At 51.3% G+C, this 25054-nt stretch overlaps 1 protein-coding gene across 1 annotated transcript in view; it reads left to right on the plus strand.

Annotated features, from left to right (window-relative positions):
• Window positions 1–20018: 20018 nt before the first annotated feature.
• Window positions 20019–25054, plus strand: part of LOC130122045 (carboxy-terminal kinesin 2-like) — a 38580-nt gene continuing 33544 nt past the window's right edge. Inside the window, exons 1-3 of the mRNA XM_056291067.1 lie at window positions 20019–20047; window positions 20311–20337; window positions 20710–20784. Of these exons, the coding sequence (XP_056147042.1) occupies window positions 20030–20047; window positions 20311–20337; window positions 20710–20784 (120 nt within the window). The 5' untranslated portion in view covers window positions 20019–20029. The remainder of the gene's footprint in view (window positions 20048–20310; window positions 20338–20709; window positions 20785–25054) is intronic.

Consider the following 25054-nt stretch of genomic DNA (forward strand, 5'->3'; position numbering starts at 1 on the left):
ATTGCACAACAAACCCTCGACTTACTGGTCCACAGCTGAAGACTATACTGTTCAAAATGGTTTTTCAATATTTTATGAAGATATGAAAATAGCGATCATGTTTCACTGACACTGCATTTGGCGTTTTACCAGTAAATTGGTGAACTTTGGGCAAGGACTTTTACAAGCCAAGTTATAACTCGGGAAGTCTGACTACCAAGTATGACAGCATTTTTAATGCAGCTATTTTTGGGTGGCTGATTGTTTCTTGGTGGTCATTAGTGGAGCATGTAATCAGTCTTTTTTTTTTCAACCATTCTAAATGTTGGTCTGCATGTCAGACGATTTGAAACAAAGAGTTACCTGATTATTTATGGCATTATCCATCGAAAATACTAAATCACAACTAAATGCATAAAAAGAAAATGCTTTATTCAGCTTTATCGTTGCAAGCTTTTAAAAGGATAACATTCCTGTGAATGAAATTTGAAATACCAAGAAAAAATGTGCAAATACACAGACACAAACCTCCACCAGCTGTAACGAGAGTGACGAGTTCTATGATTCCTATAAAAACTCAATTTCCTGACCAACTAAAACAAACTCCGTGAAGCCAGCTGGCCCTAAGTCAGAACACCACAGCTGCAGCCTGATCCAGTTGTTCCTGTTTCCACTGACATGATGCACCACACGTTGACGTTAAGTCCAACAGTTTATCCAGAAGTATCCAAGAACTACCCTCCCTCCTCTCCCTCTGCCTCTGGACAGGCCTTCCCCCTCTCCTCCTCCTCCTCCTCCTCCTCCTCCTCCTTCACCCAACAGTAACATAGTTTCCACCAGCACCCTGCTGGCCAACAGTACCGGTGGTGGTCGATGGTAACCTGGGCCTCGACCGATCCGGTATGCAAATCTGATTAATGATCTTCAAATGTGATTTGGCAAAGGTTTTATGCTGGATGCCCTTCCTGACGCAACCCTCCCCATTTCTCGGGGCTTGGTTGGGGGCTCAGTGGCTGCCCTGAGCATGCTCAGTGGCTGCCCTGAGCATGCTCAGTGGCGGCCGGGCTTTGCATACTAACAGGAGCTTGCTAGTCCAAAATACAGGTGAGTCTGACTGACGAAGTGCAGCTGTGTCTGACGGATGCTGATCCAAGTCTGACAAAACAGACGGATGAAAGTGTAGGCGGTTCCTAAAAGAGTAGAGCTTCAGGCGTCCGGGTGGCGTAGCGGTCTACTCCGTTGCCCACCAACACGGGGATCGTCGGTTCGAATCCCCGCGTTGCCTCCGGCTCGGTCAGGCGTCCCCACAGACACAACCGGCCGTGTCTGGAGGTGGGAAGCCGGATGTGAGTATGTATCCTGGTCGCAGCACTAGCGCCCCCTCTTGTATATCCGGGGGGGGGAATAGCGTGACCCTCCCACGCGCTGCTGTTAGTTTCAAATAAGACAACTGTACTTATTTAACTGAACTTTATTTGCGCTCTCAACAGCAAGTGGCCACAGCCTACCAAACATTTCAACAAGTGCCTTTCACTAGCAGCGCGCCTTCCTCCTAACAGGAGGGTTACCGTAAAGACCGCAGTAGAAGTGACTAACAAAACAGGCTACCATATTAACTGTATTATAGGCACCAACAAAAGTTAATTTAACAAACTTAACAATCTCCCCTCTTTTTTAAAACCAAAAACTGCAAGGATAATATTTCAGGAAAACAAAACAAATGCTCAGTTGTCAACAGTCAGACTCAGTCATCTAGCTTCCATTGTCCATTATTCAGTGCCTTAAGTAATACCAGGGAAGAGGCTCCCTTTTTGATCAGACAGTCTGCCAGCTGTTCCTTTGTAGCTGACCACAGAATACGGTGAATCCTTTTGTTCTGGATAAGTTATTTGATGCCACTTATTCTGACATAGAGCTGACATGAGTAGTCTGAGGGACTCTGATGAGCATGTAGGTGAGTCCTTCTGTAGATCTTTAGTGTTGAATTCTTCAAAACCCCTAGCCACAAGACGCGCTTTGGGCATTATGCCATCAGTGGTTTCTTTCAGCGTACACACCCATCTAGTGGACACATGCCTTTGACCCATATCTTTTACCTCCTCAAACACTCCATCATTCTTCCAGCTACTGATTTCATCTAGTTTAGCCTTATCAAATGAAACACCATATGTGACTAATACATAATTTTCCTGCATATCAGAGCATAGTTCTACACTATCCAGTGGATTAACCTGAAGATTGCCTACCTTAGTACGATCAGCTGACCCCATAGTACCAGCGATGTCAGATGGTTCTAAGTACTGTAGGTTGTACCAGTTTCTGTTATTTCCTGTAGCCTTTCCTGCTCGTCCCATCACTTTAGCTCTGTGAGACGCACCTGTTACATTATCCACTAAGCTGATTGTTTGACCTGTTTTCAGCCCTAAGGAGGCTCCTACCCTTGTGCCTGTCTGTTGATTATCCTTATGATTGTTACCCTCAGTGACATCTGTATCATTGTCTGTAACACCCCCAGCCTCACCGTCATTGTTCATATCAACATCTAGTATGTCACGATTAGTACCAGGTATGTTCCCACTGTCATTGTTATCAACATCCACATCACTATCAGTAACAGGTACTTTCATATTGCCCTCAGTAACATTCTCCCCAGGGTGCTCTAGACCCTCACTAGCACCTACTTCACTCTTATCGGCCTTCCGCAACCTAGAATGATGAACCCTGACATAGGTCCCACCATGGCGTACAAAGATCACCACCCCATCTTGTCCTATCACGACTCCAGGACCTTTCCACTCAACACAGTCTGTCCTTTTGTAGAACACCTTGTCCCCTTGTCATCTGTTGGATGAAGTTGCTTTCGTAGAGCTCTTCTGATTCTCTCTGAGCACTCTGCCTCTGTGAAAGCTTTCCTTACTGCATGTAATGCTGTTATGTGCTGTCCCACCCATGCACTCATAGTAGTTCCCTCCAAAGCAGGTGGCTGATCCACTAACACAGAGGGAAGGTTCGGATTCTGTCCAAACACCAGCTGATGTGGGCTGAAGCCATGTACGTTCTGCACTGTGTTCTTTGCCATGAGTGCCCAATCCAGTGCAGTTTTCCAGTCAACTCCATTGTTAAATGTTACCCTCAGTATTATCTCTGTGAGCGTTTGGTTATGGCGTTCTAGCAAGCCATTGCTCCATGGACTATAGCCAGCAGTCGTCTTTATCTCGATGTTGAAGTTCTCTGCCATGTCTCTTATTTCCTCGTTGTTGAACTCGCCGCCATTGTCACTGAAGAGACGGTCCGGTGGACCATGGACACTGATCCAGGAATGTCCAAAGCATTTCACTATCACACTTGGTTTCTTTGAGGTCACAATGCCACCTGCACTGAAGCATGTGAAGTGATCGATAATGTGCAGGTACCACACATTCGGTTCTAGCTCATGTAAATCTACTGCCACAGTCTCATTGTATCGGGAGGCCATGGGCAGACCAACAGCAGGCTTGGACTTAGGCTTGCTGTACTTAAGACATATCTCACATTTTCCTACTATCTCCTCTACAGGCCAGTGGCCACTCCGTCAAAGGTGAGGAGGTGCACATCCTTGATAGGGAGGAACGCTGGTTTGAACGGGGAGTCAAAGGGGCCATCTCTGTTAAGAGGGAACGACCATCCCTGAACCGGGGGGGGGGGGGGGCAAAGCGTACATTTGTCACCATTTTACAAAGCTGTGATTGCAACATTCCCTAATCCTCTGTGAACAGTACACGGTAGTATTTAAAACACCCATATTTGCATATATGAAACTGGCTGTTGGTGTTGGTCGTTATGCCACTGTGTTGTTCATAAGGGTGGGATATGTGCTGTCAGTTTAGACTGAAGATGTCACTTAGTTGAGTGATGAGACGTATCTGCCAATAAATGTTGTATCCAGATGAACTCACTCAACCTTCTGTTTTTTTAAGCAACATATTTATTGAATTTTGTTTGCAAATTACATCAAAACAAGTAATAGTACAGTACAGCAAACATTTTCACCCCCCCCATAACCCCGTCCCTATAACCAGTAATACAATTCAAAGCAGGGTTGAAGAAAATAATAAAAATAAAAATTAAATAATAATAATAAAAAATAAATAATTTCTTTCACAGACTGATTAGAGGGTGTGGTTTTTTTTCAGTTGCTTTTACGCATATAAACAGTCAGATAGAGTTGTTCTACTCCCCCAGAGCTTGTTCTTGCTGAAGCAAGTTACCAACATTAGTATTACGTCTTCAGAAGTACAGAAACAATCCCCAGATTTTATCAAAAACACTTTGTTTACGTCTAACAATATACATTATCTTTTCCATTGACATGTTTGAAGCCATTTCTTTAACCCACATACCAATTCTTGGTCCATCAACACTTTTCCAATGAAGAGCAGTTACACGTTTTGCTTGTAATATACACATGTCTATAAATCTGAACTCATTGCTATGTAAATGTGGGGTGGTAGGATATAAACCAAGAATAAAAAGCTTTGGACTCAATGGTAATTTCTTTGACAAAATTTGATCAATCATATCAACAACATCTTGCCAGAAGGTTTTCACTGCCACACATTCCCATATACAGTGAAACAGCGTTCCCCTTGCCTCACTACACTTAATACAGGTATCAGGAATATTGTCATTAAACTTGTGCAATTTAACAGGAGTTATATATGTACGCATCAGCCATTTATACTGTAGAAGCTTTAGGTTGCTGCTAACTATCTGTCTCTGGGCCTCTTTACATGCCTCACTCCATTCTTCTAAAGATATTTCCTCCTCTATATCTCCCTCCCATCATCTCAGTTTTGTCTCTGATGATTCATCAGATCCAGATACAAATAAGTCATACATAGTTGAAATTAAACCTTTATCATAACAGTGTTTTGTGACTGCAACTTCTAATATAGAAATGGTAGGAATGTCTAATGAATGGCTTTGACAGGATGATATAAAACTCCTTAGCTGAAGATATTTGAAAAAAGGATTCCTTGGAATGTCATACTTGGTAGATATTTCCTCAAAGGACATGAATACTTCATCCTCCTCCCTGTACATGTCTTGCACTTTCCTTAACCCCTTTTCAGCCCATAATTTAAATCCCCTATCATTTTGCCCTGGTTTGAAATTGGCATTACCCCAAATAGGACTGAAGCGTGACCGGGACATATTTATATTCAAATACTTACAAGCATCGAACCAAACATCAGTCATATTCAATATTATAGGGTTGTCTGTATTTTTCTTCAGATATTTACGGTCTGCTGAATACAAATACAGGTGCAATGGTAAGCCTGGTTTAACAGAGCAGGCTTCCAGATCAATCCAAGCTGGGGGACTTCCAGATGAGAAGTAAAACATAATCGACCTTAATTGTGCTGCCCAGTAATACCATTGGATACTTGGACATTTCAGGCCTCCTCGATCATATGGTAGATAAAGTAAAGATAGACGTAATCTAGGACGTTTATTTTGCCAAATAAAGTTGGTAAACAGTTTCTTGATTTTCGTGAACACAGATGAAGGAGGGGGTAGGGGGACATTCTGGAACAAATAAAGAAATTTGGGAAGCATATTCATCTTTAGGATATTAATCCTGCCGATCATTGAAATAGGTAAGGATGTCCAACGCTCTATCGAAGCAATACTAGCGTCCAGGATGGGCTCATAATTTGACTGAGCAATCTTATTCACCTCAGGGACAATTTTTATTCCCAGATATGTAAATGTGTCTGTTGGGTTGAAGGTAGAAGCATAAACAAGACCATTCTTCCTCTCTGTTTCACTCAGTAACATTATAGATGATTTGGAGTAATTAACTTTATAACCAGATATTTTCCCAAATGATTCAATAAGGCTTAGGAGCGCTGGGATAGATCTATGCAGATTTTTAAGCATCAATATCACATCATCGGCGAAGAGTGCTACCCTGTGCTCCAGATGTCCCTCTCGAATTCCATAAATATCGCTGTGTGTCCTCACCGCTATAGCAAATGGTTCTGTCGCTAGGATAAAAAGTAAAGGCGATAAAGGGCTCCCTTGAGGGCAACTTCTATAAATGTTAAAAGGTTTAGAAACCTTACTATTCGTCAAAACTTCTGCAGTAAGCCCTGTACAAAGCAATCTTACCCATTTGATAAATGTATCCCCAAGGCCAAATCGTGTTAACGCCTCAAACAGATAAGGCCATTCAACATGGTCGAAGGCCTTCTCTGCATCAAGTGAAAGTAAGGCCGTGTCAGGCGCCTCCATCTGACTGTATAAAATATTGAGCACTCGTCTAACGTTATGAAAACCCTGTCTCCCTTGAATGAATCCGTTCTGGTCTTCCCCCACTACTCTAGGTAGAAGATCCTCCAATCTTCTTGCAAGAATTTTACAGAGTATTTTTGTATCAGAATTTAGGAGACTAATTGGACGCATATTTTCACATTTTGTATTTGGTTTCCCCGGTTTTGGGAGTAAAGTGATTAGGGCGCCCCTCATAGATGTAGGGAGAAGACCATTCTCAAAGGACTCCTGAAACATCTCCAAGAGGGGTGGTATTAATTTGGTTTGACATTTTTTATAAATGTCTATAGGGATGCCATCTGGACCCGCTGATTTTCCAGCCTGCATACACCCAATTGCTTCTGCAATTTCCAATGCAGTTACATCTTGATCTAATACTCTACATTCCTCTTCCGAAATGTTAGGAATATTAAGATTATCTAGGAATTGTGTCTGCGTGTCCAGATTAGGACAGCACTCAGAGCTGTATAATTTCCAACTCAACCTTCTTTGATGAAGACCCCGAGATACTTGAACTCCTTCACTTGAGGCAACAACTCATCCCCAACCTGGAGGGAGCAATCCACCATTTTCCGGTAGAGAACCATGGCCTCAGACTTGGAGGTGCTGACTCTCATCCCGGCCATTTCACACTCAGCTGCAAACCGTCCCAGTGCGTGCTGGAGGTCACGTTCTGATGAAGCCAACAAAACCACATCATCTGCGGAGAGCAGAGATGCAATTCTGAGGTTCTCAAAATGGACACACTCTTCACCTTGGCTGCACCTTGACATCCTGTCCATGAATATCACAAACAGCATCGGAGACAAGGGACAACCTTGGCAGAGTCCGACACCCACCCAAAACATGTTTGACTTTGTGTCGAGAACGCGGACACAGCTCTCACTTTGGTTATACAAGGACCAGATGGCTTGTAGCAACTGCCCCGGTACCCCAAACTCCCGCAGTGCCCCCCACAGAGTGTCCCGGGGTACACGGTCGTAAGCCTTCTCCAAGTCCACAAAACCTATGTAGACTGGCTGGTCAAACTCCCATGCCCCCCTCAGCACTTCTGCTAGGGTAAAGAGTTGGTCCGTTGTTCCATGGCCAGGACAGAATCCGCATTGTCCCTCCTGGATCCGAGGTTTGACAATCGGTCAGAGCTGTTATATTTTGTAACTTCTTCCTTTACCTTAATTCTTTTAATTAGGATTATCGGAATCAAATCACGGACACCTGTTCTTTTACTGATGTCTCAACTGTGGACGTGTGTAACATAAATAGTCTCCCCCTGGTTACATATCACATAGTTCCTCTTAAAGGTACAGTGCACCATTCGGTACATGACAGCCCCCTTTTACTTGGATATAAAGTCTTATCTTATAACCACATTTTCTCGACTGAGTTAAATTTCAAATTACAAATACAACCAAAATAATAATCTCCGGAATCTTCTTCTACTTCAAAATTTCCACAATCAAAACATGTGACTTAAGTAAGGACATTGTCTTTCAGTCTTTCAGGTGGGTTCCTCTGCCGCAGAGGCCTTAGAGGAGGTGTTAAGGTCTGCTGTGTTCAGCCTGCATGGCAGGACATCTGGAAGAGTCTGTAGCTGATTGTTGCCCTGCATGGGTTCAAACCAGCATTCCCATCTTCCAATCTTTCTGTCCCGTGTTGGTCTCCTGTTCCCACTGTGATGTAGTACTTCTTCACACAGGTTGTGTTTCCGCTGTACGGAGCTCCGGTAGGTGATTCACTGGTTACTTTGTTTCCATTTTTACTATGTGGTACCTTGCCAAAAGTTGTACTGAACTTATCCACCTTGTCTTGTGTCACCAGGACGTGATCTCCAACATCCACATCTGAATATTCTGCTTTGCGCTGCTCATCAGCATACAGCTTGCATTTCCCTTTCTGTTCTGCATCTTTATCACATACATCCAAATCCATGTGTGCAGACGTGATTTCCAGTAACTTGCCTCTCATTTCCCTGTTGAACAAGAGTTCTGCTGGGCTTTTGCCTGTTGCGTTGCGCCAGTAGTGGTTGTGGTTGCTATAGTTACCAAGCCTCCCTTCCGGTCCGCCTGTGTTGCAGGCTCTGTTGTTCTTCCTGTTTTAACTAAATGGCTGCTGCCGCACGTTTCCATCTGCGTTGTGTGATTCATTGATGTCGTCTCTCATTACTGGCGTGGTGGCAGCGCTTACCAGACTTACGTCCCGAGGACTGATATTTACCGAGCTAATGGCGGTAGCCCTTCCAGGGGAATCCCAGGGTAGTCACGTCTACCACCAGACGCAGCTGGGCTAGCTAGCTCAGACACAGTTGTGCTAGCTAAGTGGGCAGCATGGCGACACACAGAGCACCGAAGCAGTGGTGTTTAACAAAGACCAAGAGGGTGAACTCTTCTGGGGACCTGCTTTATGTAATGTCGCTCGACGCCGGGTTTGCCCCCTTCCTGCTCGATGGCGTGGAGTGGGAGAAGAAGTCTAAAACGTTCCCTGTCCGGGGATTCACAGATGACGGCGAAGATATTCCCGCGCCCCGACGTCGCAATAAAGAACAGAAGGTAGCCATGTTAGAGCTAATGTTGGGACAGATAGCCAATTATTGTCCTGTAATCTCTCGTCACAGCGTAGTCAGGGACTCCACATCTGTTGACAGCATATGGCAAGCTATTCTTCTACATTAGGGCTTTCAGTGCACCGGGGCTGTGTCTGAACTCCCCAAGTCAAAGCAATCCATCCCTGTCCGGACAAGGAGGTCATGTCCCCTTTGTAAATGTGCCGGCAGGCCTGATAATCACTTCCTCAGCAAATGTTCCTTTCTGCCCCCCCCCCCCCCCCAAGATAACATGCACATGGCAAAGTCGCGCCAGGTTTTGGGAGAGCAGGTCGAGACTGATGATGAGGTAGAGGAGTGCGTTAGTGGGGAGCCAGCGCCATCTAGTGGTGTGGAACGTGTACTTATCAAACAGTCCCCTTACCTCGATGCCTTCCATGGACACTGCCCTATGCGTCTCACCGTTGATAGTGGGGCAACAGGCAACAGTAGTGGTTGTGGTTGCTATAGTTACCAAGCCTCCCTCCCGGTCTGCCTGTGTTGCAGGCTCTGTTGTTCTTCCTGTTTTAACTAAATGGCTGCTGCCGCACGTTACCATCTGCGTTGTGTGATTCATTGATGTCGTCTCTCATTACTGGTGGTGTGTGTAATTCCTATGTACACTGCGACATATCGCCTCAGCTCTTTCTTTTTCAATTCTGATACTTTCCTGGCACTTTCTGTTGACAGCCTCTCCTCTGTTGCCTTCAGGCCCTCCTCCTTGCTCTTTACAATTCCATTTTTCATCTTTTCAAATTCCTCCCCTTGACTTCAAGTTCTGATTTACAAGTGTGGTTTTCTTTCTGCAGGGAGTGCAGTTTTTCCTCGGTCTCGTGAACCACGTTACTATAATTCTGAGTGAAGTGCTTCTGCGTTTGCTGCAGCTGCTCAGTGAACTCTCTCTTCTCATCCTCCTTGCTGGTGTGCTGCTGTTTTAGCTCAGCTGCGAGTTGTTCGCACTCCTTTGTCTTAAAAGCCAGCTGGTCCTGAAGTCGATCATTACAGCTCTCAAGCATTAAGGTAAGTGCACTGACTTTCTGCTCTTTCTGACTCGGCTCCCGGTCCATCTCAGACTTGCTGATACTGGCTGTCAGCAAAATTCCCATGAAGATCTAGCGATCCATATTGAGTTCACATTTGGCGTGATTGCAGGTAGGTCCACACTGCTGCAGACATTTCCTGACAGCGTGTAGCCGTTGGTCATGTATCTTTTGGTCTGGTGCGTGAACGATGACATTGTCTGCAAAGTTGTCAGCTCGCTCTGTTGCAGCTAGTGCAGAGGCTGCTTCATGTTGATATTGCTGGCTGGCTGAAGACACTCCCAAGATCAACCGTTTGTATCTACAGACTCCGTTGCGGACAGCAAATATTGTGATCTGGCGCGAGGATGGTGTCAACTGCAGTTGGTGGTAACCCCACTTGAGATCCAGTTTGCTGAACACCATGGACTCGTTCATGCCTTGCAGGATTTCATCTACGATAGCACAGTTTGCTTGATGCATATCAAGACAAAGTCTAATTTGGGAGTTTCCTTTTGGCACGATTACTGCTGGATTAACCCATGGAGTAGGTCCATTCACCGTTTCAGTGATGTCCATGTCTAACAGTTCTTTTATTTTTTTCTCTACAGGTCCCCTCAGATAAAGCGGTGTCCCCCTTAAGGGCTGCGCTACCGGCTGAATGTCAGGATTGATGTAAAGACTGGTTTGCTTGCTGCAATATTTGTGGCAGTTCTGAGTACTCCTGCTGCTGCAGTGGCCCACCGTCTCCTTCGGTGACAACGACCTGGGCATATTCACTGGACTGAGACAGATCCTGAGAATGACGTACTCTGATGATGTGTGGAAAACTACGTCGATCGTGTAGCTTTATTAATTGAGCATTAGAGAGGGGGCAGGAAATTGTAAGTAGTAACTTCCTCCTGCTCCTTTTTGAACATGTAGTTTTTTTGTTGGATTGTCTGTTGAAAATTCTTGTTGAATTCTTCTGGTTTCATTTTTATCATTTTTTTTGGTGTGTTATTTAAACTTGGTCCTTTTTTATTTTTTATCTTGCAGGTTCGAAATAAAGACATTTGAATTTGAATGTCCATCCATCCATCCATCCATCTATCCATCCATCCATCCATCCATCTATCCATCCATCATCCGAACTGCTTTCCTGCTGCCAGGGCCGCGGGGATGCTGGAGCCTATCCCAGCAGGCATTGGGCGGCAGGCGGGGAGACACACGGGGCTTTGAATTTGAGCGTCATCACGTCAAACACAGGCAGGGTTTAAACCCGCAGGTTCGGCTTTGGTTTTTACCCCGCAGCCGCTCTTTTCTTCCCATCCCACACTAATTTTTTTCCACGTCGCAGGGCCCCCCCTCACGTCGCAGGGCCCCCCCTCACGTCGCAGGGCCCCCCCACGTCGCAGCCCCCCCCTCACGTCGCAGCCCCCCCTCCCACGTCGCAGGTTTTGTTCCACGTCGCAGGTTTTGTTCCACATCGCAGGGCCCCCCCTCCCACGTCGCAGCCCCCCCCCCCACATCGCAGCCCCCCCTCCCACGTCGCAGCCCCCCCCACGTCGCAGCCCCCCCCACATCGCAGCCCCCCCTCCCACGTCGCAGCCCCCCCCCACGTCGCAGCCCCCCCCACATCGCAGGGCCCCCCCTCCCACGTCGCAGCCCCCCCCCACGTCGCAGCCCCCCCTCCCACGTCGCAGCCCCCCCCACGTCGCAGCCCCCCCCCCCACATCGCAGCCCCCCCTCCCACGTCGCAGCCCCCCCCCCACGTTGCAGCCCCCCCTCCCCACGTCGCATGTTTTAAACCCCGCGTCATTTTTTTCAAGCCGCATTTTTTTCCGTGTTCTGCTTGTCTACTATGCAGGTCCCTTAACGGGCTCCGTACATCCGAACGCGCCTTGCAGAGGCGGACCACAATCCAATATTAAAGGTGCATGCCGCCACCTACCGTACCGGAGTGTTACAACACCACTTTATAAAGATAAAGTTATATTCTGGATAGTGAACCTGTATTAAATAATACCCTTTGCACCTGTAATTGCTTGTCCCATGTTTCACACCCAGTGGCGGCTGGTCAGAAGGGGGCGCTGGAGCGCCGCCACTTCAAATATCAAGATGAAAGTCTACTTAAACACGTTAAATATAATTTAGTAGTATAATGTAAATACTTAGGAAATAAAAGTGTTTTTCAGTCTGTGAGCGCCAGTCAGCGGCCATTACATATTGGTTGCAAATGGTATTTGGTTGATTTCTGTCTGGACGCTCCCCTCCCTCTCCATATCTACCACCCTGCTCCCTCCCTCCCTGCTCCCTCCCTCCCTGCTCCCTCCCTCTCCATATCTACCACCCTGCTCCCTCCCTCCCTGCTCCCTCCCTCTCCATATCTACCACCCTGCTCCCTCCCTCCCTGCTCCCTCCCTCCCCATATCTACCACCCTGCTCCCTCCCTCTCCATATCTACCACCCTGCTCCCTCCCTCCCTGCTCCCTCCCTCCCCATATCTACCACCCTGCTCCCTCCCTCCCCATAGCTACCACCCTGCTCCCTCCCTCCCCATATCTACCACCCTGCTCCCTCCCTCCCTGCTCCCTCCCTCTCCATATCTACCACCCTGCTCCCTCCCTCCCTGCTCCCTCCCTCCCTGCTCCCTCCCTCTCCATATCTACCACCCTGCTCCCTCCCTCCCCATATCTACCACCCTGCTCCCTCCCTCTCCATATCTACCACCCTGCTCCCTCACTCCCTGCTCCCTCCCTCCCCATATCTACCACCCTGCTCCCTCCCTCTCCATATCTACCACCCTGCTCCCTCCCTCCCTGCTCCCTCCCTCTCCATATCTACCACCCTGCTCCCTCCCTCCCTGCTCCCTCCCTCTCCATATCTACCACCCTGCTCCCTCCCTCCCCATAGCTACCACCCTGCTCCCTCCCTCCCCATATCTACCACCCTGCTCCCTCCCTCTCCATATCTACCACCCTGCTCCCTCCCTCCCTGCTCCCTCCCTCCCCATATCTACCACCCTGCTCCCTCCCTCCCTGCTCCCTCCCTCCCCATATCTACCACCCTGCTCCCTCCCTCCCCATAGCTACCACCCTGCTCCCTCCCTCCCCATATCTACCACCCTGCTCCCTCCCTCTCCATATCTACCACCCTGCTCCCTCACTCCCTGCTCCCTCCCTCCCCATATCTACCACCCTGCTCCCTCCCTCTCCATATCTACCACCCTGCTCCCTCCCTCCCTGCTCCCTCCCTCTCCATATCTACCACCCTGCTCCCTCCCTCCCTGCTCCCTCCCTCTCCATATCTACCACCCTGCTCCCTCCCTCCCCATAGCTACCACCATGCTCCCTCCCTCCCCATATCTACCACCCTGCTCCCTCCCTCTCCATATCTACCACCCTGCTCCCTCCCTCCCTGCTCCCTCCCTCCCCATATCTACCACCCTGCTCCCTCCCTCCCTGCTCCCTCCCTCCCCATATCTACCACCCTGCTCCCTCCCTCCCTGCTCCCTCCCTCTCCATATCTACCACCCTGCTCCCTCCCTCCCTGCTCCCTCCCTCTCCATATCTACCACCCTGCTCCCTCCCTCCCTGCTCCCTCCCTCCCCATATCTACCACCCTGCTCCCTCCCTCCCCATAGCTACCACCCTGCTCCCTCCCTCCCCATATCTACCACCCTGCTCCCTCCCTCTCCATATCTACCACCCTGCTCCCTCCCTCCCTGCTCCCTCCCTCCCCATATCTACCACCCTGCTCCCTCCCTCCCCATAGCTACCACCCTGCTCCCTCCCTCCCCATAGCTACCACCCTGCTCCCTCCCTCCCCATATCTACCACCCTGCTCCCTCCCTCCCCATATCTACCACCCTGCTCCCTCCGTCCCCATAGCTACCACCCTGCTCCCTCACTCCCTGCTCCCTCCCTCCCCATATCTACCACCCTGCTCCCTCCCTCTCCATATCTACCACCCTGCTCCCTCCCTCCCTGCTCCCTCCCTCTCCATATCTACCACCCTGCTCCCTCCCTCCCTGCTCCCTCCCTCTCCATATCTACCACCCTGCTCCCTCCCTCCCGATAGCTACCACCCTGCTCCCTCCCTCCCCATATCTACCACCCTGCTCCCTCCCTCTCCATATCTACCACCCTGCTCCCTCCCTCCCTGCTCCCTCCCTCCCCATATCTACCACCCTGCTCCCTCCCTCCCTGCTCCCTCCCTCCCCATATCTACCACCCTGCTCCCTCCCTCCCTGCTCCCTCCCTCTCCATATCTACCACCCTGCTCCCTCCCTCCCTGCTCCCTCCCTCCCTGCTCCCTCCCTCCCTGCTCCCTCCCTCTCCATATCTACCACCCTGCTCCCTCCCTCCCTGCTCCCTCCCTCCCCATATCTACCACCCTGCTCCCTCCCTCCCCATAGCTACCACCCTGCTCCCTCCCTCCCCATATCTACCACCCTGCTCCCTCCCTCTCCATATCTACCACCCTGCTCCCTCCCTCCCTGCTCCCTCCCTCCCCATATCTACCACCCTGCTCCCTCCCTCCCCATAGCTACCACCCTGCTCCCTCCCTCCCCATAGCTACCACCCTGCTCCCTCCCTCCCCATATCTACCACCCTGCTCCCTCCCTCCCCATAGCTACCACCCTGCTCCCTCCCTCCCTGCTCCCTCCCTCTCCATATCTACCACCCTGCTCCCTCCCTCCCTGCTCCCTCCCTCTCCATATCTACCACCCTGCTCCCTCCCTCTCTGCTCCCTCCCTCCCCATATCTACCACCCTGCTCCCTCCCTCCCCATAGCTACCACACTGCTCCCTCCCTCCCCATATCTACCACCCTGCTCCCTCCCTCTCCATATCTACCACCCTGCTCCCTCCCTCTCCATATCTACCACCCTGCTCCCTCCCTCCCTGCTCCCTCCCTCCCCATATCTACCACCCTGCTCCCTCCCTCCCCATAGCTACCACCCTGCTCCCTCCCTCCCCATATCTACCACCCTGCTCCCTCCCTCCCCATAGCTACCACCCTGCTCCCTCCCTCCCTGCTCCCTCCCTCTCCATATCTACCACCCTGCTCCCTCCCTCCCTGCTCCCTCCCTCTCCATATCTACCACCCTGCTCCCTCCCTCCCTGCTCCCTCCCTCCCCATATCTACCACCCTGCTCCCTCCCTCCCCATAGCTACCACACTGCTCCCTCCCTCCCCATAGCTACCACCCTGCTCCCTCCCTCCCCATATCTACCACCCTGCTCCCTCCCTCCCCATAGCTACCACCCTGCTCCCTCCCTCTCCATATCTACCACCCTGCTCCCTCCCTCCCTGCTCCCTCCCTCTCCATATCTACCACCCTGCTCCCTCCCTCTCCATATCTACCACCCTGCTCCCTCCCTCCCTGCTCCCTCCCTCCCCATATCTACCACCCTGCTCCCTCCCTCCCCATAGCTACCACACTGCTCCCTCCCTCCCCATAGCTACCACCCTGCTCCCTCCCTCCCCATATCTACCACCCTGCTCCCTCCCTTCCCATAGCTACCACCCTGCTCCCTCACACCCTGCTCCCTCCCTCTCCATATCTACCACCCTGCTCCCTCCCTCCCTGCTCCCTCCCTCCCCATATCTACCACCCTGTTCCCTCCCTCCCCATAGCTACCACCCTGCTCCCTCCCTCCCCATATCCACCATCCTGCCCCCCCTCCCCATATCTACCATCCTGCTCCCCCCTCCCTCCCCATATCTACCATCCTGCCCCCCCCTCCCCATATCTACCATCCTGCTCCCTCCCTCCCCATATCTACCACCCTGCTCCCTCCCTCCCCATAGCTACCACCCTGCTCCCTCCCTCCCCATATCTACCACCCTGCTCCCTCCCTCTCCATATCTACCACCCTGCTCCCTCACTCCCTGCTCCCTCCCTCCCCATATCTACCACCCTGCTCCCTCCCTCCCCATAGCTACCACCCTGCTCCCTCCCTCCCTGCTCCCTCCCTCTCCATATCTACCACCTGCTCCCTCCCTCCCTGCTCCCTCCCTCTCCATATCTACCACCCTGCTCCCTCCCTCTCCATATCTACCACCCTGCTCCCTCCCTCCCTGCTCCCTCCCTCCCCATATCTACCACCCTGCTCGACCCCTCCCCATAGCTACCACACTGCTCCCTACCTCCCCATAGCTACCACCCTGCTCCCTCCCTCCCCAGATCTACCACCCTGCTCCCTCCCTCCACATAGCTACCACCCTGCTCCCTCCCTCCCTGCTCCCTCCCTCTCCATAGCTACCACCCTGCTCCCTCCCTCTCCATATCTACCACCCTGCTCCCTCACACCCTGCTCCCTCCCTCCCCATATCTACCACCCTGCTCCCTCCCTCCCCATAGCTACCACCCTGCTCCCTCCCTCCCCATATCTACCACCCTGCTCCCTCCCTCTCCATATCTACCACCCTGCTCCCTCACTCCCTGCTCCCTCCCTCCCCATATCTACCACCCTGCTCCCTCCCTCCCCATAGCTACCACCCTGCTCCCTCCCTCCCTGCTCCCTCCCTCTCCATATCTACCACCCTGCTCCCTCCCTCCCTGCTCCCTCCCTCTCCATATCTACCACCCTGCTCCCTCCCTCTCCATATCTACCACCCTGCTCCCTCCCTCCCTGCTCCCTCCCTCCCCATATCTACCACCCTGCTCCCTCCCTCCCCATAGCTACCACACTGCTCCCTCCCTCCCCATAGCTACCACCCTGCTCCCTCCCTCCCCATATCTACCACCCTGCTCCCTCCCTCCCCATAGCTACCACCCTGCTCCCTCCCTCCCTGCTCCCTCCCTCTCCATAGCTACCACCCTGCTCCCTCCCTCTCCATATCTACCACCCTGCTCCCTCACACCCTGCTCCCTCCCTCCCCATATCTACCACCCTGCTCCCTCCCTCCCCATAGCTACCACCCTGCTCCCTCCCTCCCTGCTCCCTCCCTCTCCATAGCTACCACCCTGCTCCCTCCCTCCCTGCTCCCTCCCTCCCCATATCTACCACCCTGCTCCCTCCCTCCCCATAGCTACCACCCTGCTCCCTCCCTCCCTGCTCCCTCCCTCTCCATAGCTACCACCCTGCTCCCTCACTCCCTGCTCCCTCCCTCCCTATATCTACCACCCTGCTCCCTCCCTCTCCATATCTACCACCCTGCTCCCTCCCTCCCCATAGCTACCACCCTGCTCCCTCCCTCCCTGCTCCCTCCCTCTCCATATCTACCACCCTGCTCCCTCCCTCCCCATAGCTACCACCCTGCTCCCTCCCTCCCCATATCTACCACCCTGCTCCCTCCCTGCTCCCTCCCTCCTCATATCTACCACCCCGCTCCCTCCCTCTCCATATCTACCACCCCGCTCCCTCCCTCCCCATAGCTACCACCCTGCTCCCTCCCTCTCCGTAGCTACCACCCTGCTCCCTCCCACCCTGCTCCCTCCCTCTCCATATCTACCATCCTGCTCCCTCCCTCTCCATATCTACCACCCTGCTCCCTCCCTCTCCATATCTACCACCCTGCTCCCTCCCTCCCTATAGCTACCACCCTGCTCCCTCCCTCCCCATATCTACCACCCTGCTCCCTCCCTCCCCATATCTACCACCCTCCTCCCTCCCTCCCCATAGCTACCACCCTGCTCCCTCCCTCCCCATAGCTACCAACCTGCTCCCTCTCCATATCTACCACCCTGCTCCCTCCCTCCCTCCTTCCGCCCCATATCTACCACCCTGCTCCCTCCCTCTCTCTTTCCGCCCCATATCTACCACCCTGCTTCCTCCCTCCCCATATCTACCACCCTGCTCCCTCCCTCCCCATATCTACCATCCTGCCCCCCCTCCCTCCCCATATCTACCACCCTGCTCCCTCCCTCTCCATATCTACCACCCTGCTCCCTCCCTCCCTATAGCTACCACCCTGCTCCCTCCCTCCCCATATCTACCACCCTGCTCCCTCCCTCCCCATATCTACCACCCTGCTCCCTCCCTCCCCATAGCTACCACCCTGCTCCCTCCCTCCCCATAGCTACCACCCTGCTCCCTCTCCATATCTACCACCCTGCTCACTCACTGCCCATATCTACCGCCCTGCTCCCTCACTGCCCATATCTACCACCTTGCTTCCTCCCTCCCCATATCTACCACCCTGCTCCCTCCCTCCCTCCTTCCGCCCCATATCTACCACCCTGCTCCCTCCCTCTCTCTTTCCGCCCCATATCTACCACCTTGCTTCCTCCCTCCCCATATATACCATCCTGCCCCCCCTCCCTCCCCATATCTACCACCCTGCTCCCTCCCCATATCTACCACCCTGCTTCCTCCCTCCCCATATCTACCACCTTGCTTCCTCCCTCCCCATATCTACCATCCTGCCCCCCCTCCCTCCCCATATCTACCACCCTGCTCCCTCCCCATATCTACCACCCTGCTCCCTCCCTCCCCATATCTACCACCCTGCTCCCTCCCTCCCTCCCCATATCTACCACCCTGCTCCCTCCCTCCCCATATCTACCACCCTGCTCCCTCCCTCCCCATATCTACCATCCTGCTCCCTCCCTCCCCATATCTACCATCCTGCTCCCCCCCTCCCTCCCCATATCTACCACCCTGCTCCCTCCCTCCCCATATCTACCATCTTGCCCCCCCTCCCCATATCTACCACCCTGCTCCCTCCCTCCCCATATCTACCACCCTGCTCCCTCCCTCCTTCCCCATATCTACCACCCTGCTTCCTCCCTCCCCATATCTACCACCCTGCTCCCTCCCCATATCTACCACCCTGCTCCCTCCCTCCCCATATCTACCACCCTGCTCCCTCCCTCCCCATATCTACCATCCTGCCCCCCCTCCCTCCCCATATCTACCATCCTGCTCCCCCCCTCCCTCCCCATATCTACCATCCTGCTCCCCCCCTCCCTCCCCATATCTACCACCCTGCTCCCTCCCTCCCTCCCCATATCTACCACCCTGCTCCCTCCCTCCCCATATCTACCACCCTGCTTCCTCCCTCCCCATATCTACCACCCTGCTTCCTCCCTCCCCATATCTACCACCCTGCTCCCTCCCTCCCTCCCCATATCTACCACCCTGCTTCCTCCCTCCCCATATCTACCACCCTGCTCCCTCCCTCCCTCCCTCCCCATATCTACCACCCTGCTCCCTCCCTCCCCATATCTACCACCCTGCTCCCTCCCTCCCCATATCTACCATCCTGCTCCCTCCCTCCCCATATCTACCATCCTGCTCCCCCCCTCCCTCCCCATATCTACCACCCTGCTCCCTCCCTCCCCATATCTACCATCCTGCCCCCCCTCCCCATATCTACCACCCTGCTCCCTCCCTCCCCATATCTACCATCCTGCTCCCTCCCTCCCCATATCTACCATCCTGCTCCCTCCCTCCCCATATCTACCACCCTGCTCCCTCCCTCCCTCCCCATATCTACCACCCTGCTTCCTCCCTCCCCATATCTACCATCCTGCTCCCCCCCTCCCCATATCTACCATCCTGCTCCCCCCCTCCCTCCCCATATCTACCACCCCCCTCCCTCCCCATATCTACCACCCTGCTCCCTCCCTCCCCATATCTACCACCCTGCTTCCTCCCTCCCCATATCTACCACCCTGCTTCCTCCCTCCCCATATCTACCACCCTGCTCCCTCCCTCCCCATATCTACCATCCTGCTCCCTCCCTCCCCATATCTACCATCCTGCTCCCTCCCTCCCCATATCTACCACCCTGCTCCCTCCCTCCCTCCCTCCCCATATCTACCACCCTGCTCCCTCCCTCCCCATATCTACCATCCTGCTCCCTCCCTCCCCATATCTACCATCCTGCTCCCCCCCCTCCCCATATCTACCACGCTGCCCTTCAGTCTTTGTCTTTCTACACTGAACTTCTATCAGCACATGGTCACCGCTTCCTAGCAGTCACCAGTCTCTCTAGACGCGTCATTTTTAATGCGTCTTCTTCGTTGTGAATAAAGCAGCATTGACTAAAGCATCGCGCCCTAATCTCATTAACGGCGAACAAACCCGGAAGAAGGCGGGATTTATAAGGATTTGTCCAATCACAGTGGCGCCCGTGACGCACCCGCCAGAACGTTTAGATTTCAAATTCAAACGGCCGCAAGCGGCGAAGGAGGGCGGCGGGATGGCGAGTGGAGCAGAGGTGGGTTGATTACGGCTTTAGTTGCTTTTCTTCCTGCGTGGTTCTGCCACTTTCCTAGAGCCGTGTCCCGTCACGGCGCTTCCTTCTGTTACATCGCTCGTTCATCAGCCGGGTCATTTAGCCGGCTCACCTCTTTAGCTCACACATCTTTAGCTCACCTCTTTAGCTACCTGAACACTGCTTTCCTTGGCTGTGCCCGCTGAGCCAGGAACACGGGTAGCCTTCTGTGTTTTAATCCTCGATCCTTGTCGCTTTGTTTGCAGCAGGGAAAGGCCACGATGAACAAGAAGGTAAGGCGTCCGCACCACAGCCGCACACCCCGGGGTACGGGTCAGTAGCTAGCCGGCTCCGCTGTCCGGCGTGGGCCCAGTGGCGTCCAGTGTAACAGTACCACTCGGACAGCTCGACCAGAACACCACCAGACACCATGCTGCGGTTATTTCCCCGCCTGCTTACTGCGCACGACACATATTATACACATATGTATTATCAACCATCCATCTGACCTTTGCACTCAGCAACAACACATTTCCTTGATTAAACATATAACGGGGGAGGAGGGGGGGCTGTCTTTCATTCACTTTATGACCCAACTGTCTTCTGTTAGGCTGTCTTCACTCTTTAAAGGGGGACATTTGTCTGCGATGTGTTTGGTCTTTCAGAACTCTTCGTTGCCGGTTTTGCTTGGTAAGCGGGTTCTACTGAGCAACACAAAGGAGAACAGCCAACCTGACCAGGTGTGTAAACATCCTTGTTAGTTTGTCCACTGCTCCTTTTTCACCTTCTAGCAACTTGAATGACGCGGGCGTTTTTAGAGACGGACGGGGTGTTATGCTGCTATATATGAATGTCTGCTAATCTGGTGCATTTGCTGCAGAGTAATGATGTTAAATCTGCTAATCTGGTACATTTGCTGCAGAGTAATGATGTTATGTCTGCTAATCTGGTGCATTTGCTGCAGAGTAATGATGTTATGACTACTAATCTGGTGCATTTGCTGCAGAGTAATGATGTTAAATCTACTAATCTGGTGCATTTGCTGCAGAGTAATGATGTTATGACTATTAATCTGGTGCATTTGCTGCAGAGTAATGATGTTAAGTCTGCTAATCTGGTGCATTGGCTGCAGAGTAATGATGTTAAGTCTACTGATCTGGTGCATTTGCTGCAGAGTAATGATGTTAAGTCTGCTAATCTGGTGCATTTGCTGCAGAGTAATGATGTTAAGTCTGCTAATCTGGTGCATTGGCTGCAGAGTAATGATGTTAAGTCTACTGATCTGGTGCATTGCTGCAGAGTAATGATGTTAAGTCTGCTAATCTGGTGTATTTCTACAGAGTAATGATGTTAAGTCTGCTAATCTGGTGCATTTGCTGCAGAGTAATTTTGTTGTCTGCTAATCTGGTGCATTTGCTGCAGTAGCTGCTTGCTTGCTAAATTGATTTGGGGTCTATTATTGCAAGTCTCTCAGGGTGAAGGGGTCGTTTTATATGGCCTAAAATTCATTCATCCGTTCAATAATCCCTGTCAGTCCAGTTCATTGCAAGTATGGATTGGAACCAAGACATCATACAATATGGACAATTTAGAGTCTCCAGTTGACCTCCTCTCCAATTAATTTGTTGAGGCTGGGAATTGGCAGGTACCTCCAGATTCGATATAGAGTGAGATTTTATCTTATAAACATTGCAGAGGCATTCATGTTTTTAAGGGCCCCAATCCCCTCTTATCCACAGTAACTGCAATAATCCAAAGAAGATGTTCAGCACAATGAAGTCCATCAAAGAAGGTTGAATCAGTTCATCTGGATACAGCGTTTATTGACAGATATGTTTCATCATCATCTAAGTGGCTTCTTCAGTCTAAACAATACAGCCCAATACAGTGCCTAACAACTGAAACCAACGACCAGTTTCATATGCAAATATGGGTGTGATAATTGATCATGTGTACTAGTCACAGAGGATTAGGGATTGTTGCAATCACAGCATTGTAAGATGGCGACAGATGCATAATGACCAAAACCAACGACTAGTTTCATGATCAAATATAGGTGTGCCAATTAACAGGAGTGTCGATGGCCATGAGTACCATTCACAGACACAGGGGTGGGGAATAGCTGCAATCACAACATTGTAAGATGGTGACAGATGTACCCCCCCTCCCCCCAGGTCAGGAATGGTTGTTCCCTCTTCGCATAGAGAAGAGGGAACAACCATCTTGACTCTTCGTTCAACCCGTGTTCCTCCCTATCAAGGATGGTCACATCCTCATCCCTGAAAGAGTGGCCACTGGCCTGTAGATGGTGTAGACTGTGGAGTCCTGGTCTGACGTGTTGGCTCTCCTGTGTTGTGTCATCCTCTTGGCCAGTGTCTGTTAGTTTCCCCATTGTACAAGTCACAGCAATCCACCTGGCACTTAACAGCTCCACTATATTGCTCTGTTTGTGCCCAGGGACCCGATCCTTGGGGTGGACCAACTTCTGGCGCAGCATGTTTCGGGGTTTGAAAGCAGCTGAGACGCGGTGTTTTTAAAATACACATCTCAGCTTTTCTGACACTCCCGCCACATACAGAATCACCACTGGTTTACACTTAGACAGCTGTTGTCCTTGTCTCTGATCAGCTGATGCACTGTTTGGGGTCTTCCTGGCTTTGACAAACGCCCAGTTAGGATAACCACACTTAACCAGGACCTGTTTAATGTGGGATTTCTCCCCTTCCCTGACCGCTGTGTTGGTGGGGACGTCAGCTCGGTGGTCCAACATCCTGATGACTCCTAGTTTGTGCTTCAGTGGATGATGAGAGTCAAACCTTAAGTACTGATCAGTATGTGTTGGTTTACGGTAAACATCAACAATGAAATGTCCTTCATCACCAATTGCAACTTCACAGTGTAAGAAGACTAAGCTGTCATGTTTCACATCCTCCCTGGTGAACTTGATGTAGTGTCCACAGAGTTAATGCGGTCGGTGAAACATGGTACGTCCTGAGATTTAAGTTTAACCCTGAACCAATGGCTAGGTGGTGTCCCTGGATAGGACATCAGAGCCTCTTTTCCACTTCCTCCATATACAAGTTGGCCACTACAGGTGAGACGAGGGAACCCATAGCACACCCATGACTCTGCCTATAGTACTGCCCCCTGTAAGTACTTGGACTGAAGACACAGCTTCAGGAGCAGACACACTTGGTCAGTGTTGCTAAGGGTGGGGTCGTTTTAATTACCCACCCTTAGCAGGAGGATTGCTGTGACTTGTACACTGGGAAAACTAAACAGACACTGGCCAAGAAGATGCCACTACACAGGAGAGCTAACACGTCAGACCAGGACTCCACAGTCTACACCATCTACAGACCAGGACTCCACAGTCTATACCATCTACAGACCAGGACTCCACCGTCTACACCATCTACAGGCCAGGATTCCACAGTCTACACCATCTACAGGTCAGTGGCCACTCTTTCAAGGATGAGGAGGTGCACATCCTTGATAGGGAGGAACGCTGGTTTGAACGGGGAGTCGAAGAGGCCATCTATGTGAAGAGGGAACGACCATCCCTGAACGTTGGGGGAGATAAGAGTACATCTGCCCCCATCTTACAATGCTGTGATTGTAACATTCCTAAATCCTCTGTGAATAGTACACATGACCATTGTAACTCTAGTTCATGGTCACACCCCTATTTGCATATGAAGCTGGTTGTTGGTTTCGGTCATTATGCCACTGTATTGTTTCTAAGGGTGGGGCACCTGCAGTCACTGTATTGTTTCTAAGGGTGGGGACACCTGCAGTCACTACTATTTATAAGGGTGGGGACACCTGCAGTCACTGTATTGTTTATAAGGGTGGGGACACCTGCAGTCACTGTATTGTTTATAAGGGTGGGGACACCTGCAGTCACTGTACTATTTATAAGGGTGGGGACACCTGCAGTCACTGTACTATTTATAAGGGTGGGGGACACCTGCAGTCACTGTATTGTTTATAAGGGTGGGGACACCTGCAGTCACTACTATTTATAAGGGTGGGGACACCTGCAGCCACTGTATTGTTTATAAGGGTGGCGATACCTGCACTCACTACTATTTATAAGGGTGGTGACACCTGCAGTCACTACTATGTATAAGGGTGGGGACACCTGCAGTCACTGTATTGTTTATAAGGGTGGGGACACCTGCAGTCACTGTACTATTTATAAGGGTGGGGATACCTGCAGTCACTGTATTGTTTATAAGGGTGGGGACACCTGCAGTCACTGTATTGTTTATAAGGGTGGGGACACCTGCAGTCACTGTATTGTTTATAAGGGTGGGGACACCTGCAGCCACTGTATTGTGTATAAGGGTGGGGACACCTGCAGTCACTGTACTATTTATAAGGGTGGGGACACCTGCAGCCACTGTATTGTTTATAAGGGTGGTGACACCTGCAGTCACTACTATTTATAAGGGTGGGGACACCTGCAGTCACTGTACTATTTATAAGGGTGGGGATACCTGCAGGCACTGTATTGTTTATAAGGGTGGGGACACCTGCAGGCACTGTATTGTTTATAAGGGTGGGGACACCTGCAGTCACTGTACTATTTATAAGGGTGGGGATACCTGCAGTCACTGTATTGTTTATAAGGGTGGGGACACCTGCAGGCACTGTATTGTTTATAAGGGTGGGGACACCTGCAGTCACTGTACTATTTATAAGGGTGGGGATACCTGCAGTCACTGTATTGTTTATAAGGGTGGGGACACCTGCAGTCACTGTATTGTGTATAAGGGTGGGGACACCTGCAGTCACTGTACTATTTATAAGGGTGGGGACACCTGCAGTCACTGTACTATTTATAAGGGTGGGGATACCTGCAGTCACTGTATTGTTTATAAGGGTGGGGACACCTGCAGTCACTGTATTGTTTATAAGGGTGGGGACACCTGCAGTCACTGTATTGTGTATAAGGGTGGGGACACCTGCAGTCACTGTACTATTTATAAGGGTGGGGACACCTGC

This window comes from Lampris incognitus, chromosome 12, assembly GCF_029633865.1.
Source record: "Lampris incognitus isolate fLamInc1 chromosome 12, fLamInc1.hap2, whole genome shotgun sequence".
Classification (NCBI taxonomy): Eukaryota; Metazoa; Chordata; class Actinopteri; order Lampriformes; family Lampridae; genus Lampris; species Lampris incognitus.